This window comes from Atractosteus spatula, chromosome 7 (assembly GCF_055471065.1).
Source record: "Atractosteus spatula isolate fAtrSpa1 chromosome 7, fAtrSpa1.hap1, whole genome shotgun sequence".
In the NCBI taxonomy this organism is placed as follows: Eukaryota; Metazoa; Chordata; class Actinopteri; order Semionotiformes; family Lepisosteidae; genus Atractosteus; species Atractosteus spatula.
Window position 1 is genome coordinate 45,720,262 of NC_142712.1, and position 18,417 is coordinate 45,738,678.

Consider the following 18,417-nt stretch of genomic DNA (forward strand, 5'->3'; position numbering starts at 1 on the left):
AATAAGTTGGTCCTCCTTTTCTGTGCCATCATCAGCTGCACAGAGCCACAGAGCTCAGGGACAGGGTGCTGCATCCTGGCCAGCGGTCCTGCTGTCCTTTCATCTGGGCTTCACATGCGCTTCCACGCTCAGTGAAAGAGGGGGAACAGTCCTGGTAATCCCCAGCCTCTTATCCCATCCCGGAAATTTATTAATTGGATAAATATGCTCTGTTCCAAAAAGCACTCATGTTCCCTGTTCCTTATTGTGGAATTGCTTGCAGATACGTAGTTCACAAGAGATTTCATGTTGCACATTTATTACAAATAAATCTGGTTGAATAACTACTGTAAAGCTATTGCTTTCTTCATGACAAAATCGAGCAATTGTGACAGAAGTTAGTAGTTCTTCATATAAACAGGTAATTTAAACATCTTTAAGACATAACTTTCAATAGATTATGAATTTATCATTTTAATTCTGTCTACGCAGAATATTGAAATATGACAAAATGTGTGAAAGTATTTTAAAAAATATTACTTCTAATACATTTCATTTGTAAAAAAAAGTATCCATTTTATGCATGGAGTAAGAATGATTATTTCACTTGTTTTTTGGTAAAGCACACAGAGTAAGAAATCAGATTGGACAGTCATCTAATAAAACCTTTAGCCTTTTTGCTTCTATGTACATCACTATAAATTCCAAAATATATTGTACATGTATATTAATAATGCCCTAATATACTTTAGTAAAAGCTGTTGCCTTATGTAGAAAAATAATTCCATAAAACAAGCATCATTTTCCAAACATTACTCTACTGTTACATTTCACAGCATACTGGCAGCTGCTGGCGGCAAGTTGTCTTTTACAGCACTACATTTTACATGATGAATCTCAATCACTGGTGACAAATAACTGCAAAGTTCAATATTGCACTACTGTTTAGAGTGCACTTTTAGCCTTAGGCACGGCACATTCTCGCTGAAGAAAATATTTAAAGAAATGCAACTTATTTTTCCATACTTTTCAATGCACTACCAAAAATAGAGAACGTGGGTTGTTTTATTACAGTCAAAGAAGGTCATTTCAATACAAAAGACAAAAAAGTCAGCTTCTGCTCTGCGATCCAGTATGTTGGTGGCACACTTCCTGAACATTTACTTTCCCAAGAACTCCACTGTAAACATTTTGGTCACGTTCCGCAGAGGGGCAGTGGAAAGATCCAGGGAGACTTGTGAACTGCATAGCCAAGCATCAACCTTTCCATTCAGAAAAGGATATAAATGAGAAATATGCTCAAAGCCTTACCTTAAAGGCAGTCAGCTGGCACATTTTGCAAATGCTCCATAAAAGAGGGAAGAGGTGGAGGACGGAGTGGAGGCTGCTGGGTTTCAGCAGTGCCAAGTGTTTGCTTGAGAAGACACTCGGCAGACTGTTTCCCTTCACTGCGAAGATTAGCACTCAGCTCAAGGTCAGCGGTGAGAAGAGATGGGGATTAGACTGCACAATCGGCGCAGACTAGACAAATGGAAATCCTTTTCACATCTCTGCTAGTTACACCAAGGGCACCTACTCGCTGTAGCACTGTAATCCAGTTAGATGTTGCTATTGCAAGGCTCTAGCTAGCCAGACATTATGGTAATTTAGGTTGCTCACACACTGACAGCTCGCTTGTGGGGAGGTACTGCTGCAATTCAGCTTGGGTGGAACCAGAATTCTGCCCTCATAGCTCCTAATTCTGACCACCTGTAAGACAATCTCCTGTCTTTGTCCTCTGTCAACATATCTCAGATGATTTTAAATGTGCAAATTTGTATTTAAAATGCCTATGTTTACTACAGACTTTTGACAGTTTGTTGTAAATGCTGAAAATTTGTTTTCACACAAATCTAAAAGGGAGCTATCATTATTGTGAGGGTGAGGTTAAGTAAAATTGAAATATGCAGATCTATTTGGTCACTCATTCTAGAGCATAGAAGACTAATCCTGCATCTGCTCTGTCTACAACAGTGGTACAATCAGAAAAAACGCTGGAGCTGCCTCTGCAGAACTCAACTGTCCGCTGCTCTTGTGAGCACGGTTCTTCCGAGTGTGGCTGGAATGCAATAAGAAATTCTAACGTACCGCTTGCACAGAGCTGTGCAGCATCGCTCATTGTCATCACCATTAGCCATCGGCCCCAAAACAACATCGGTTATTACTGTACAGCTGCACAGACAAATGGGGAGCAGGTCTTAACAAATGTAAAATACTGCTGCACAGTATACAGTACACAAGTGGCTTCAAGATGTTGGTTTAGTGGAGTTTTCTCTCAAAGCTTAATTACACAAGTCCAAACCCAGCAATAAATCAGCACAACTTTAAAAAAGTGATATACTGTATTTACATGCTGTTTTAACTCCGGCTCAACATTTAGATACAAGCAAGAGAAGGAAAAACCCTTTTATAGCAAAAGAAATTGGAAAGCAGCTCCTACACTGTTCCCAGGCTGGGGGGGGGATAGGGGGACCAGGCTCCTTTGTTACAGAACAATAGAGTTCAGCACAGATGCCTTTTCATCTGTAAACTCTGGCAATGAAAAAAAGGGCTGCCATTTTTTTACAAAAGTAAAAAATGACAAAAAAGGGATCAGGTGCCAAGTGTGTCTCTCGACAATTCAATAAAAATATTTCCATGCATGATTTTTAAATTAGTATTGGCATTGTTTGAGGATGGCATGAAGGCACTAGAGAGAACTTTGCAAGGTGACGCCTGTGGGAGACTTTTCCCGGTATTGGTGCTGGAGTCTGAACCCAGCTCTCTGCTCTGAGGCTCAAAAGGGATTTTTTTTTTGGTATTTGCACTAATCCTATCTGCTATTCATTCACAAGCTGCTCCACACAAAAGCAGGGCGAATGGATATCATTGTAAATTCCTTCATGAACAGAAAGCCAGGGTGAATAATTCCTTTGACACTTCGGGACATTATAGAGAACCCAGACTCTGCAGATTATCATTGGAATAAAAAACAAACCAGGCAGGAAGTATGCAAACTCTTCACTCTGTCCAGACTAAACGGGCAGACCCCAGTGAGGCTCGGTCACGCCCCGTCTCTGCCAAGACCTATGGGTATTGAGATTGTCAAGGAAGGAAAGAGCTCAGATGGGCCAACCATGTAGAACAGCTAAAATAATCCCATGTGATATCAATGGCTTGAATAGCTATAAAGAACCCGTTTCATAACATATTATCAAGGCATTTTTTTAAACTACTCTTCACTTAAAGTCATTTGATATTTTATAACATACAAACTTTAGATTTCTGATATGAGGAAACAAGTTTCATGAAAACTAAATAATTTTAAGATTTCAAGACATAGATTGTTTTCTGAGGGGTATTTTTATTAATCTTGTTGATGTTTGTTTTTTTAGGCAAGATGATGATAAAGATCTGCTCTGTCATCAGTGTCTGCCAACTTGCAGCTTTACAGTTCACACTAAATGCATTTTGTCCTTGCCATGACACCTCTTGGACAACATGAGTAATCTGAGAGAGTCTAATCTGTGCCAGGCTGCATTTCAATGCCACTGGGCTGTGTCTGTTGTGCAAGTGAAACCTGTTTACCAAAGACATGGAGATTAGACTCGGAATCAAAGATCACAGTTAAAACTGAGAAGAACTGTTTGCAGATGTGTAAATAAATATTAAAACACTGAAAATGTCATTAAAAGTATTTTATATTTGAATAAAGACATCTAAATGGAACTTAATAGTTTTTAAAGTTGTGCTAGTGTGTGGCACAGGGAGATGTGGTAAAGTCCAGTGATATCATAGTGAGTGATTCCAGCCATAAGAAACCATGAAACACCAAAGCCAATGTGTGGTATAATCTCGGGTTAACTACGGCAAAGCTTCAACACTGCTGGGCAGATTTGCTCTGTTAACCCTGTGCAAGTGGTGCAGCACTCTCTCCTGCTACTGGGAAGGCAGGCTCAGCCCAGACGCCTCTGACAGGTGGTTGGAGATCAGAACCCTGAGGAAGACACCCCGCTGAGAGGGAAGCCCTGATGGAAAAGAAAACATACAAAAACCTCCTCCTCCTTTGTGAGCTTACGGCCAGACTGGTGCGTCCTGCTGAGCACCAGGGCCATGGGCCTTTGATCTGATGGTCCACAGAGGCAAAAGGCCATCAGTAAGAACTTTAGTCATGGCAAGCAGTTTATCGTCGCGTTTCCTTATGTTGGACGGAAGGGAAGAGACCCTGGTTTATTCAGATGGCATATGTGTAGATTCAGAAAGAACCCTGTCTTTTTCTCTCCCTTAGTTTTTAGATGACAGAAACGCTCCTGTCATTTAATGGATTTAAGAACTAGAGTTTCTAAACAGTGCCCGAAGCATTGATAATATATTTAGCTATGGTTTAATGATTTGCTCTTAGAAGGGGAACAGAGCGGTCTGTGGCTTGCATTTGGACTGTCAGAGCAAACATTTTGAAGTAAGAAACTTCAAGGGTTTTATCTGGGCCTTTTATCACTTAATGATAAAGACCTTTAGGGCACTGTTGGCTGATTACAGTCTCGAATCTTGTTCTCCAAGAACTTCCCTAACTAGTCTGTACTTAAAGAACAGATGTTTTGCAAAAATAATGTATGAAAGTTAGTCCAAGCGCACAGATTTTACTGCTTGCAATAAGTATCAAGAAAAACAGAATACACTGCACTCTGAAGCTTATGGAATACCTAAGAAAGCCTAGGGAATGCTCCATAATCTCTTATACTCTTATACTCGGTACTCTCATGAAGTAAAGGCTTTTCTGATACTTTGTTCAGAACACAATCTGAGTTTGTACTATAGATTTCCATATAGTCGCCGAAGTGGCCATACTCTATGTCCCTAAGTGTTGCAACCACAAAAAAAGACACGCTTTATCAGAGAAATATTTATGAATGCATGCCCATTTAAAGGAAAAAACCTGTGCATCTTCAAACAGGGTAATCTATAAAGAATTTTATCTCCACCCATTATCATGTCCCACTCTGAAGTCGAAAGAGTGCGGGTCTCTCAAATTGTTTTAAATGGAGCCCAAAGACAAGAGTGTTGACCATGTGACTTTTGTCAAGTGGCTACCAGCGGCGTAGGCTTGCCTTATCTCTGAAAGAGAAAGGGATGGCTCACTGCAGTGATGGCAACACAGCTCCCGAGCCAGGGCTGTAACATGAAAGCGCCTCTCCGCGGCACTGCCAGGACTAAAGTGGATCTATTTCAAGCAGTGTACTTCCAGAAAGCCCTGCACGGAGACATGACGGAATGGACGTTACTGAAGAGGCTGCTCGACGCAGTCCACCAGCACTCCACCATGATCGGGAGGCTGTGGCTGACAGTTATGGTGGTTTTTCGCCTGCTGATTGTCGCCGTGGCCACGGAGGACGTTTATACAGATGAACAGGAGATGTTCGTGTGCAACACGATTCAACCAGGGTGCTCAAACATCTGCTACGATTCCTTCGCTCCTATCTCGCAGCCGCGGTTCTGGGTGTTCCAGATTATAACTGTGTCCACGCCTTCCTTGTGCTTCATTATTTACACCTGGCACAGTCTGTCCAAACAGCCAGAGGGAGAGAGAGTTACGGAAAGCAAAGAGGCTTACGAAAGGAGCTGCGATTCAGACAGCTGTTCTGTCAAATCTCACAGGCATCTGGGACACAGCCTGGCAGACATTCTAGAAGGGACAGATGTTCATGTGAAAAGTGGAAGAGTTTCCAAGACAAGATCAAAAGTTGTCAAAAAAGGGGGTAAAAAGTCCGGGATCCTGTCAAAATACTACGTCTTTCACGTCTTCTTCCGTGCGACTCTGGAAATCGGCTTCGTCTTTGCTCAGTGGGTGCTTTTTGGTTTTAAGGTCCCTTCTCATTTTGTGTGCATGTCTTACCCCTGCACCCAGAGAGTAGATTGCTACGTTTCCAGGCCTACTGAAAAGACCATTTTCCTGATTTTTATGTTTTCCGTTGGGGTCTTCTGCATTTGCTTAAATTTCCTTGAACTTAATCACTTGGGATGGAAAAAAATCAAGGAATCTTTACTGAAAAAAGAAAGTTCTTGGAAAGGATATCAGGAAATAAACCAGGATGCCCAATCACTGACCTCACTCACATTCAGAGACCTTACAAGCACTAACTCACTCCCAACATTAGATCTGATGGGAGAAAACGACCAGGACTGGACATGCACTGGAAACTGCTCTCCTATTAAAGATGACAAAGAAGCTGCACCTCAGCAGCGCTCCGAAACACCAAGTGAGGAAAATCGAAGGGGCTCTCAGTCCCTGAAAAGCAAGACAAGTAAAGGCAGGAGCTCAAAACAAAAGAGCAATGAAATTTGGATTTGAAATCAGATTGTAAAATGAGGAAAGGTTTTACTAATTGACCTGAACATGAACTTAAGATTGTACTACATCTTTCTGCCAATTAATTTTCCAATAATCATTTTAATTTCTTCCAGTACCTACACTAGGTTTTATCTACCTTATGGTTTATATGCCTGTCTAAGTACAGTTTTGAAAGAAAGTGCCAGATTTCAAAGAATTTAATCATTAAGAATATGTTAAACAATACATACAATCAATACAAAACAGTACAAGTATTCTTACAAAGATTCACATTAAAAGGTCTTTAGTAATAGCCTTTTAAGAAATACTTTGACAGGATCTATTTTTACTAAATGAATTTTGTTAAAAACATCTCAGATGTACAGGTAGTAGTTGTGTGTCAATCATGAAACAGGCATTAGCAACAGAAGAAAGTCGCAAGGAATAAAATAAGAACATTTGTCCATGTTTGTTCAATATTTGCTTGTGATTTATTTAAGGAATATATTCATTTTTATATGCATTTACAACATCTATAAAACACTTTTGTATAAATTATGCTGCAGGAAAGAAGAAAAGGTTTCATTTACTGCCACTGTTGTATCAACCAAGTGAGAAATGTGACAGCTGAGTAACAGCAAGTAATGATAAAATTGGAATAAGAGTTGGAAATACTGAATTAAGAACTTAGTGTTCTGAAGCTACTAAAATACCCCTTGCAGCAATATAACACCCACTGAGGCATTAGAGAAATGTGAACTAACACAATTCTATTGCTTTAATGGTTCTGTCCCTTTCCCATCTTTAAATGGAGCTTGAATTCATTAAAAACTAACACTGAGAGAACTGCAGTATTTTCGGTTTAAAATACATATTTTAATGTTTAGATTCCAAGGCTTTAAATAATCACACTGCTCAAATTGCTCTGCCTTGGAAGTCTGATCAGTCAAGGAAAAGGAAAGTTTAGTCCATTTATCATGGTTCCAATTACTATGGGTCTGGGTGAAAAATAGCCTCTGTAACAGATAAATTGTGAAATCCTTTTAAACTTCCAGAATACCTGTTACTCCTTGCCCAATTTACTAAAGTTTCTGAATAAACAGATTTCCTGTACTTCCTTCAAAGGGCAATTCTTCTTGCTTCAAATGACTATAATTCTTCAAGAACAATCTGTTAATTTGGTCCAGCAACTGTTTGGTACATTATTTTCAGGTATTTCTAGCTGTGTACTGAATTGGGGAGTCATTTCCTGGCCTATATTTTGGAAAACAGGAATGTTTTTGGATTGCAGAACCAGCTTTAAATAGAAAATAATGCTAAGATTAATATCTCGAAATCTTATAGATATATAAGCTAAGAGTAAGAAAAAAATTGAAATTGCAGAGTTTAAAGGTGTGGCATAGTTATAATAGTTTATAGCACAGCTATATATTGTTTTAATAAAGGTTTTTATCTGTTGCTTTTTGCATCCCAGACACTGTGCAGATTTATTGTTTTTCCCTGGATTTGATATAATCAGCCCTGTTAAAACAATTATATATTTTCATAGTTTTACATTTTTTTAATAATTACACTACTCTCAGTCTGAAGATGTGGTGGAGAGTGTTTCCTTCTTAGTATCTGCAATTACTCTAACTAAAGCTACAACCAATAGCTGTGGGGAGAGAGGCAAAATAATTAAAATCTTTATATTCTGTTTATCAGTACAGAGTCAAGAGCATGTACTGTACATCCAGATAACAGCCACATACAGTAGCTGCATTATAGATATGACCTCTGTAACTAACCGTGAATCTGAAAACCAGTTGCAGTTTTCATTTGCATGTGTATTTATGGGAGTCAAATGTAAAGCTTTAGTGCAATATAAAATACATAAAAAGCACTTATAAGGTGAGTGCAAATAAGAGGTTTGCCCCCATTGAACACAGACTTGGCAATATTTATCATGATGCTCCTTTGTATCACAATAAGTTATACCATGTAAACAGAAGGACTCAGTGAGGACAATCATTCATAGAAGTACAGTTAGTTATATACTCACAGTTTAAAATTGTGTTTCAGAAAAACACATAAGACCACGGCAGGCAGGTAATAAACTATTCCACATTATAGCAGAAAGGTACTGAGATAGCAACAGAAAATACCAACCCCGATACATGAAATACCACTTTTCTTTAAATAAATCAAGGCATACAAATGGTATGTCGTATGTTGCCTGGAAAAGTAGTTCCACTTTCGTTACAAATGAAAAATGTACAAAATAAATACTTGAAAAATAAGACATAGAAAAGTCTGTCAGTCAAAAAGCAAGGCTTTCACAGAACGCGACATTAAGGAAATGTCTCTGTAAATTAATTTAGAACTATGAGTTTGGTTCCACAGTTTCAATAAAAAAAAAGTTTTGACTGCTGTTTTTTTACTGTGGCAAAGGCACAATAACATCCACGTAGTTGATGGGGAAGAAGCCTGATTCTCCATTGATCATGCCCTCATACCAGTTCTCATCAATCTGGTTGGTGAGAATGATGATGTCTCCTTCCTTGAACCCCAGCTCCCCCTCGTTTTCAGGTTCGAAATCATACAGTGATCGACAGCAGGGCTGGTCCATATGAACAGAAGACCCTGGAAGAGGCATCCAAGAAGAGTGAGGTCAGAGAAATCAAGAGTCAGTTTGCGGGTGCTCTTCGAAAGCGAGTGAAAACGGAGAAAAAGAGGTACCACCACAACAATCAAGCCATGATTACTCGCAGAAACAAGACTGTGTCCCAGACAAACTTGCAAGCTGACCTTCAGCTTGTCAGGTTTAACAGAACACTGACAAGTCTGAAGAAAAACATTTTTGCAATTTTATTTGCCCTCTATCTCTGCAAGCCTTTGCATTGGGAAAGCAAAACAATGCAATCAAAGCTAATTTCCCACTAATGCGCCACTAAGGACTGATTCAAAAGCTTCGCTGCAAAGCAGTTTGTTTCTAACTCTAACTCAATAACATAGCTGCACGGAACCAGAAGAGGAAATAAGACAGATGATTGAGAGAGAGAGCAATGACTGGATAGTCAACAACATGGGGGCGCTGGGGAGCTACTCACGATTGCTCTCTGTGCTCTGGGGCCATGAGAAGGACATGGGTGAGACTTGTGCTGTTGAATTGTAACACAATAAGTAAGTGGGAGGTGAAGGAAAAAGGAAAGGGTCAGACCAGATACCGCTATGCTTATTTCTGTTAAGGAACTGTACTAAAAGATCTTGTTCCGAGCTAAAGAATGAAGTTTTCTCTTAATATTAACGCTAAAAGTTAAATTGATATACTTCATATGATAATGTTGCATTCTTAATTATTTTCCAAATACTGTAATGACAGAATTCAATTGGTTCTTCTCTTGTTTTACTAAGAAATGACCACAAGGAGGCACATCAAACATTCCGATAAGCAGGAACCTTGGGGGTTTGGTAAAATATTACACAATGCTTTGGCATTGAAGTCATTTGGCTCACAAGTGAGCATGAATCTAAAATTCCAGAATGAGCAGCCAAAAGAATTCAGTTTCTACGTGAACCTAAATGCGTTGAATATAAAATTAACTATAAGTAAAAGGTTCTTAGAAAATCAAGCGCAGATTCAGCTGTAAAAAGTTTAAACGAAAAGGAAGAAAACTTTTACACATGGATGATAATGTTTGAGGTTACCATTCTTGAGACTAAGTGTCTGAGCCAAAGGCTGGCAAAGTAAGACAAATGATCTGTTCCCTTTACATTTTGATAATGTCTTAGGCTTGATACCTACTGTTTCCATTTACAGTGTGGTTGGTCTGGGCATCTGCAATAAATTATGAATATATTAAAATCTAAGCAGGTCTGAAGGTAAAGCATTTAATTCTACTATAACGGAACATAAAGAAACATAACATTTATTCATCACTATCTTTTCACACATATTAGTAAATAAAAGAGGTTTCAATATTTCCATGGTGTCATCAACTCATTGGCCTTAATAAACTCAGAAACAATATACATCAACCAGAGAACCTTAAAGAAATAATTTTCAGCCGTCTCTCCACCTACCAGTTTTCTGAATGCAGACCGAATTCCAACACATTCAGTATATTCCCAGAATAAAAATGAGACAGGGATCCATTCCACACAGTAACAAACAGCCAAGGCTTACAGACAAACAGACATCCACGGGAGAAGCAATGCCTTCTAAACCCTAAGCTGGACATTCCTGCTATAATGAATTTTTGTCGCCAATGTAGCTGACACTAACTTCAAAAGAAAAAAGATATCATTAAATTCTTCTACATTCTCAGTGTTGGGAGCTTGGTTTGGTGCTCACAAAGCAGATGGAAGAAAAAGCCAGTATAACTGGCTCCGAAGACACCTCTCTCACCATGGGCTCGCACTGAAGAAGATCACTACCCTGGCAGGAAATGAGAAACCCTCCTTTCTACACAGGTTTTTGTCCCTTTACAATGTATTGCTTGTTCTGATAACAGACCTCTAACAGGACCTTTCAGGTTATGAAGTGCTTTTTCCTCAGTCAAGAGTTAATTAGTGCTTCAGTCAGATTTTTTTCGTAGCTGAGCCTATACTTCTGTAACTAAACTCTTATTTTAACCAACAGTCTGATTAAATAAACCTTAGTGTTAGCAGCTTTGAAAAAAGTAGGGTGATTTTGTTATCTATGATATTTGACAGATAACATCACATTTCCATTTAAAGAATGAGAAATGTAGACAAAATAGATTTACTGCAATTAAGGGACCATGGACTCTTTTTGAGGAATCCTTGCTTAAGCTGTAGCATTTATTAAAAAGCAAACAGAAAAAACATTTAAATACAACAAAACTGTATATTTAAAACCTTTAAAATGTATGCAATTTTTTTTTAAAAAAATCATAAATTCAGACTGTTCTACCAACGCTCACATTGGTTTCCTCCAGGTTCTCCAGTTTCCCCTCATAGTCGAAAGACATACCTGTACTATAGGTAACTGGCTTCTGGAAAACTGGCCCTGATGTGAGTGTGTACAGTACGTGTCTGTGTCTGTGTGTGCCCTGTGATAGACTAGAGTCCCCTCCGTGGTGTACACTGCCTTGTGCCCTTTGCTTGCTGGGATAGGCTCCGGCTTTCCCACCACCCTCTATTGGTAAAGCAGTTAGGAAATGGATGGATGGATTCAAACTGTACTTTCATAAAAGTGATGCATGGTTACCTGAGGACTTGAATGATGAACTGTATGACAATCCATTGTGCTGCTGGTTATCGATGGTCTCTAAGCTCGTCATTATGGATTTTGGTTTGAATTCTCTTTTAGGGCGGTTGCTTGCTGCTGTTATTCTGTACAAAAGTTAAATAATGCCAAATTAAATCAAGAATGCAGACATCACCTGGATACCTAGTCTTAATTTGTCACATCAATGGCCAGCACAAGTACTGCAGAGAAAATGTTTAGATAAGCTGTTGTGAGTAAAAACACAGAGGAGAGATTAGGTTTCTTTATTACTTGTAAAAAGAGCAGAAAGTATACCCTACCTGCTCTGTAATTTGTTGTTAAGCTCTTCAAGAATTTCCAGAGACTGGCGATGATAGTCTAGTGCTGCTTCAACTAAGGCTGACAGCTGACTCACCTGCTCCACCTGAATAAACACAACTCTCATCAGCACGTGTACAGACACTTAGTAGAAAAAATAGGTGGCATTTTCAATGCTTTTTCCGGGATCAGAGATTTAAGAATATTCTAAACACTTCTCCAGGGTTTTCACACACAGTAATACAGCAGTTCCTGAAGGGAACAAAAAGCAAAATAACATTTATACTGCACAATTTTACATGCCCACACATTCATGATATGGTCTGGCAACTAAAAAAAATAACTTGCATTTTCTCTTTTTAGAAAAGCGAAGTACAGTAACAATGAGAAACAGAGTGGTTTTTCATACAGCTACAGTACTGTGCTTCCATAAAATGATCAACTGTAATCATAGAAGTTTCATTTTCACTTACATCATTTTCTAAAAAGTTGAACATGCTTCTTTCAGCCAGCTCTTTGGACTCTTCGAATTTTTCCACAGCTTGTTTGATTTCTTCATCTGGTATCTTACCCTGACGCTTCTTTTTGTAATCATAATCTAATCGACGACCTTCAAGTTTTTTTAAATGATGCTGTCGAGGAAGAGACAAATTGTTGGCTTTGAGTATCTTTTAAAAATTTCAAGGCAAAATCAGAAGTCTGCCTACCCTCATATGCTATAATAGCTTCATGCCTCATGCTCTATTCTTCGAAACCCTGGGCGCTCCCACAGCTTGTACTCCTCCAGTTCTGTGTCTTTTCAGTCTCTGGCAAAAGAATCTGTATGTTCCTGCTTGATGCTTGGCCTGCATTTCTTTCTCATTTCATTCAAATGCAGATTCAACTCTTCACTTTGCTGATCTAAATGTTTCCATAATCAAAGGTCTGAAATTCATAATGCTCAAGATTCACCTCATCTCTGGTTTTGCTAAGTGACTTCAGAGTGAATAGACAGGCACATGAGTATGCATGTGCATTCTCTCATTCAGAAGGTGATCTTTAAATCTCAGCTATTAAACACACTACATGCAAATCCAATGCAAGCACATACAGTACAACACTGTTCCATAAGAAATCAATTAAAAGAAAATTCTGCTCTGGTTCAATTTTAAAAAAACTGTACAATAATACAAGTATACATGACCATTGCAAATCAAAAGTGTTATGACCACAAAATTTAAAGCAACAAAATGTGAAAACTGTGCAAGTGTCTGAATACTATGCTAGTCACTCTGTGTGTAACAGTACATACATATTTCAATACCTACCCCAATTTCTTTCAAATCTTTTTCTTGTAATGTTTGTAGAGGATCAATAAAGTTCTGTTTAACACCGATGTCCAGTGAGTCTTTCACGTCAGCCATTTGTTTCATGGCTTCACCAATATCAACCAATGCACACCCTGGAAAGATTTCAGCGAAATGCTCCATTCAGAGGTGACTACACACAACGTAAAAGCAGAGCCTTACAATGTTTACCCTTTGTTTAAAAAGCAATATCCTGTGGGCTTTAGAATTATTGGTACCCTTGATAACAATGAACAAAAAAGACACATAAATAACACAGATAGTAAGCTATATTTTATACCCCCCAAATGGGAAAACTAGAAGCTTTTATTCTAATACAAGGAAAACATTTTTAAATGAGCAACACTATTTTTTTCTAAAAAATATAGGAATCAAAATTATTGGATCCCCCGTTTCTCATATTGCTGCAACCTCCTTTTGCAAGGATAACAGCACAAAACCTTTTCCTATATTGTTCAATAAGGTTAGAGAACACATTGGGAGGGATCGTGGACCATTGCTCTGTGCAGACATTGTCCAGGTCCTTGATGCCCATATAAACTGCCCTCTTCAATTCAGACTTTGGGTTTTCAATCGGGTTTTTTGTCCAGAGACTAGGTGAGAGTCTCTGCAAACGTTGATGTCATCGTCATGCTGGAAGGTCCACCAGTTGCAGATTTCTGGCAGAGGCAACCAGGTGTTTGGCCAGAATATCCTGATACTAGTGGAGTTCATGATGCCATTGATCTTAACAAGCGCCCCAGGGCCAGTGGCAGCAAAACTTTAATGATCCACTGCTGTATTTGTTCGTGTTTGTACGTATCCCTTTGCTGACGCCTAACGCCCTAATTGTGTCAGTGGCCAAAGAGTTTGATCTTAGTCTCATCTGACCATAGCACCCAGTTCCAATCAAAGTCCCAATGGTGTTACACAAACTCCAGCCACTTCAATTCGTCTTGTGTTGTCAGTGAGGGCTTTCTTCTGGCAGCTCTTCCAAACAGTTGGCATGGATATACATGTATCATCTTATTGTTGATTATTGGGTCTTGGTGACCCAAAGATGAAACCAAACACTGTAGTTCTCCAACAATGAATCTTGGATTTTTTTTAACTTCAACATCATCTTCTTCACTGTCCGTGGAGACAAGATGCACTTCCGCCCACTTCCAGGTAAATTAACCACTGTTTAGTGGTTTTCAACTCCTTGATTATTGCCCTAATAGTGCTAAGTGGTATATTTAACTTTTTATGCATTTTTGCATCAATTACCTGATTTTTGAAGCTAACACAACCATCTCTGTCTCTTTTGATTTGTCAGTTCTTTGCCTTTCCCCATGGTGATGGATGACACAAGGTTTTCTCACATATGGTGCCTCTGTTCATAGCGTTGTGAAACAGGAAGTCCAAAAACCCATTCCTTGGGACTGATTTGTTTTTAAATAAAGATAATTTCATTGCAGATTACATTTTGTGTAATTTTCATCAATAAACAATGTAGGAGATCCAATAATTTTGACACCTATGTTTCCGAGAAAAATAGTATTACTCATTACTCAAAATACAGCTCATTATCTGTGCAGTTTATTATATACAGCGTTTTTGTTCATTTTTATCAAGGGTGCCAATAGTTCTTGAGCCCACCATAAAAGGCAGGAGGTGATCTTTAAAAGCATCTCACTCTATTCCTGTGTGTAAGTTTTCATTGACCTGCAAAGCTTTTAAATTTATCTGACTCTAAATTCTTAGTAAAATACTTTTGAAATAATTCAGTTTCAACACTAAAATGAAGAACATGCCATAGCGGACTAAACTCTTGCCAAAGAATTAAACTGGCCTGTCCACTAGGTGTCAGCATTGAGTTACATGACCTCTTAACATCTTTAAAAGTTAACTGCTTTTGTGAAGTTCAGAATTACATATTCATTTCTACGTGTGTCTATTTTGCAAAGCATGAAATGGCAAAGAGTAGAGTGTAAGTTTCCACTTTTCATACAGTATGAATAACAATATAGTCCTTTAAGATTAATCATTAATAAGAATTTTCCCTGACTCTTCTGTGCAAGGTGGCTTACAACAGCAATTATACATACATTTTATAATCTGACAGGTGTAGTAAGTGAAAACCGCTGGTTTACCTGGTGCAGGACATGAGTTTACAGATCGCACGGGAGACAATTTAATAATTAACGTGTGAAACAAGCACAACATGTGTCCAACACATGCAGAGAAGCTCACCAAATGTTGAATCCTCTCCTAGTTCCCTGCCATAACGCAGCATACAGTCCCCCAGCATCCCCTCTGTCTGAGGATAGCCCGTAGTCTTCACCTGTCCTCGAATCTTGGACACAGTGTTCAGCATGCCGAGCTTGGCTCTGTACGCTGAAAGATCAGCACAATGGAAAATTGGGGGAAAATGCTCACAAAATGACCTTTTACAAAAATGGTCCTACTCTTTGGAGAAGCCAATTAGTTACAATCATTTACTTCAAATGTACTGACCCTTCATTTAGCTAAATATCAATAACAATGCTATGGAGATATTAACTGAACATCACAAATGGGCATTTAATTGTGTTCCTTCATAGTAAAAGTACTGTTGTGAACCTATACTTCAATTATCAGTAGCCGTATAGAAGAATGCTGTGAAAAGAGTCCAGCTACTCTGAAAACGACTATTACTGGTACTGCTGCTATTCCTTCTATACATACTGCTATTATTATTTATAATAATAAAATAAATTAATAATACCTGGATTTGGTTGAAGGTATTCTGTGGTTTTTGATAGGAGATCCATGACAGATTTGTTGGTGACCTCTATTTTCTAAAATAACACATCGATCATATTAGTAAATATAAAATTTACATATAAAAATATATCCATCCATTTTCTAACCACCTTGTCCAATTGGGGAGCCAGAGCCTATCCACACAAGCAACAGGCACAAGGCAGGGCACACCTTGGATGGAACACCAGTCCATCGCAGGGCACACACGCACACAAACCCCCACACAATCACACCAGGGCTAGTTTTCTCAGACAGCACTTAACCCACTGGTACGGCTTTGGACTGCGGGAGGAAGACAGAGAAAACCAATGCGAACACAGGGGAAACACACAAACTCCACTCAGATAGCACCACAAGAATTCAACCCAGGCCCCAGTGCTGCGACACAGCAATGCTAAGCATTGTGTCGCCCACATATAAAAATGCCATTTATAATTAGAAGAGACAATACACAATAATGTATTTGCAGTACAAGGATTTATGCAGTTGTGACCGATTTCTTATTTACAACCAAGAATGCCACTGACTAAGGCCTGGTTCTCTGGTTAGTTAGTATAGCACACAGCTTACCCTTTCCATTTCCATGAAATCTTCATCCAGTTTTGTTCCTTCAGCTCCACTAATCTTTTCACTGAATAGCTGCAAAACAAGGACATAGAAATGTTAAATCGGTAGCAAAGATCGGATTATGGATTTATCTATAGATAATTTATTTATAGATTTATGTTCTGCTTCACAAGAGAACTGACATTGTCACGCACTTCAACATTTCAACATTTCTCTAACACCACTTACAAGTTGAGAGATCTGGGATCTTTTCTGGGGACAAAAAGAACCAAGCAGTAATCATCTCCAATAAATCTGTCTTCGCTGCGGTATGAGGTACAAGATGGAAGGACTGCCTTGATTATAAATAGCACATGGAAACTGCATAAATCCTGAGGAGGCTGATACAACCCATCATTTAGATGAATTGCTGGTTGTCACTCAAGAGCTTCACAACATGTAATTTGTGGTCAGCGAGCTCTTTGTGTGCAATATAGTAAAATCATATTGACGTGACCTGGAGCTGCATCATTCTTGCCCCGTTAACACAAGAACAGGTCTAGGAGAATCATCCTGAATATTTAATGGTAATGCAACATACTGTATAGCACAGTATATCACCAAATGTTTTGTGTTGCTTCAGAATAGAAGAAGGCAGTAATAGACTGCTTGCTCATGACAGTGCTTTTGTGCTCTGCATTTAAATCTCCTAATAACCATGATACATGTGTACAGTAAATAACAAGGCAGTGATGTGCTAAGAGATAGGACATACATTTCAGATGTACAATAAAAAGCAGTATTTCAGAAATATTCCACAGCAGATTCTCCTGTTTTTTGGTTCGTTACTAAATTTGCTTAATTATAGTCGGCACGATTTTAATTGCATAGGTGGTTTCTGCTCTGCCTATTTTTTTTAGCTGTTTTCTTCTCTTTTATGTAGAATTGCAACGTTCCTTATATTGGCATAACCATCTCCAGAAGTTAACAAAGGGGAGAAGAACTTTAATAAATTAAGGGACTTTTAAGTTCTTTCCACATATACTGCAAAACTGTGAAGTCACACAATCTTTTCAACATTTTTATACTTCATTCTGCAAGAAGAACAATCAAAAAGCCTTGACACAACAGACTATATTATGTAACACTCTGCTGAAGGAGTTTTTGCTCCACTGGGTTATTTCAAAACAGTCTTATAAAAACACAGAAACAAACTCCTTTACACAGTAAACCATAAAGCTGAAACATTAGCATGAGAAAAATTACATTATATCAATTTTATCTTAAAGATAATTATTTATAGCAAACTCTTTATTATGAGATGCCAAATTTTTATTATCAGTCCATTAAGGGAAATCCAGTATTTAAACAAGGGGACCTGGAGAACCACTGATCCAGTGACTGTTCACCCAGTAACAGGCTAAAAACAGAAAAAAAGCAGTTTCTCTGTGTTAATTCTTCTGTGCCTTTGTGCAATAACTGGATGCACACGACGCACCGCAGAATCTGCTTTATTAAACCAGAGGGCACAGGGCCTCTCGAAAGGCTCAAGAGGTAAATCTCTATTATCACGGGTTGGAGCCTGGGTCGTGTCACTAGCCGACTGTGAGTGGGATACACCAGGAAGTGAGTGGCATCACCACCAAATGTAGAGGGGCCAAGGCTCTCTTGGCTCTCAGCTCTCTGTGGCCCCCTAGGTGCCTGCGGGCTAGTGGTGCTGTCAAAGGACGTGCCTCCCCTCAAATTAGTGCCGAAGCGCTGATACAAGGCAGCGGTTCCTCTGAATTTAAAGACAAGTGGATGAAATTTGGGTGTTTCGGAGGAAAGCGATTACACTTCCTAATTCTCTCTGTGTGCGGTCACAACGTTTCACAGCCATGAGCTGAGATGTGAAAAACACATTG

The 18,417-nt window shown here is 38.8% G+C and overlaps 2 protein-coding genes across 4 annotated transcripts in view; one reads left to right on the forward strand and one right to left on the reverse strand.

The window, feature by feature from the left end:
• The first annotated feature begins 5,143 nt into the window (after nt 1–5,143).
• gjd6 (gap junction protein delta 6) lies at nt 5,144–6,346 on the forward strand. Its single transcript, XM_088920923.1, has one exon. The coding sequence runs from the start codon at nt 5,144–5,146 to the stop codon at nt 6,344–6,346; it is 1,203 nt and encodes a 400-aa protein (XP_088777049.1).
• A 447-nt stretch (nt 6,347–6,793) lies between these two features.
• Nucleotides 6,794–18,417, reverse strand: part of sh3gl3a (SH3-domain GRB2-like 3a) — a 43,461-nt gene continuing 31,837 nt past the window's right edge. The window contains exons 2-11 of one of the 3 annotated variants that reach the window (XM_088920924.1): nt 16,538–16,606; nt 15,930–16,002; nt 15,416–15,559; nt 13,163–13,296; nt 12,329–12,487; nt 11,858–11,961; nt 11,538–11,662; nt 10,110–10,142; nt 9,415–9,465; nt 6,794–8,947 (exon numbers count right to left, since the gene is read on the reverse strand). In XM_088920924.1, coding sequence (XP_088777050.1) covers nt 8,742–8,947; nt 9,415–9,465; nt 10,110–10,142; nt 11,538–11,662; nt 11,858–11,961; nt 12,329–12,487; nt 13,163–13,296; nt 15,416–15,559; nt 15,930–16,002; nt 16,538–16,606 — 1,098 coding nt within the window. In that variant the 3' untranslated portion in view covers nt 6,794–8,741. The remainder of the gene's footprint in view (nt 8,948–9,414; nt 9,466–10,109; nt 10,143–11,537; nt 11,663–11,857; nt 11,962–12,328; nt 12,488–13,162; nt 13,297–15,415; nt 15,560–15,929; nt 16,003–16,537; nt 16,607–18,417) is intronic. The other 2 variants (XM_088920925.1, XM_088920926.1) reach the window with 2 other exon arrangements.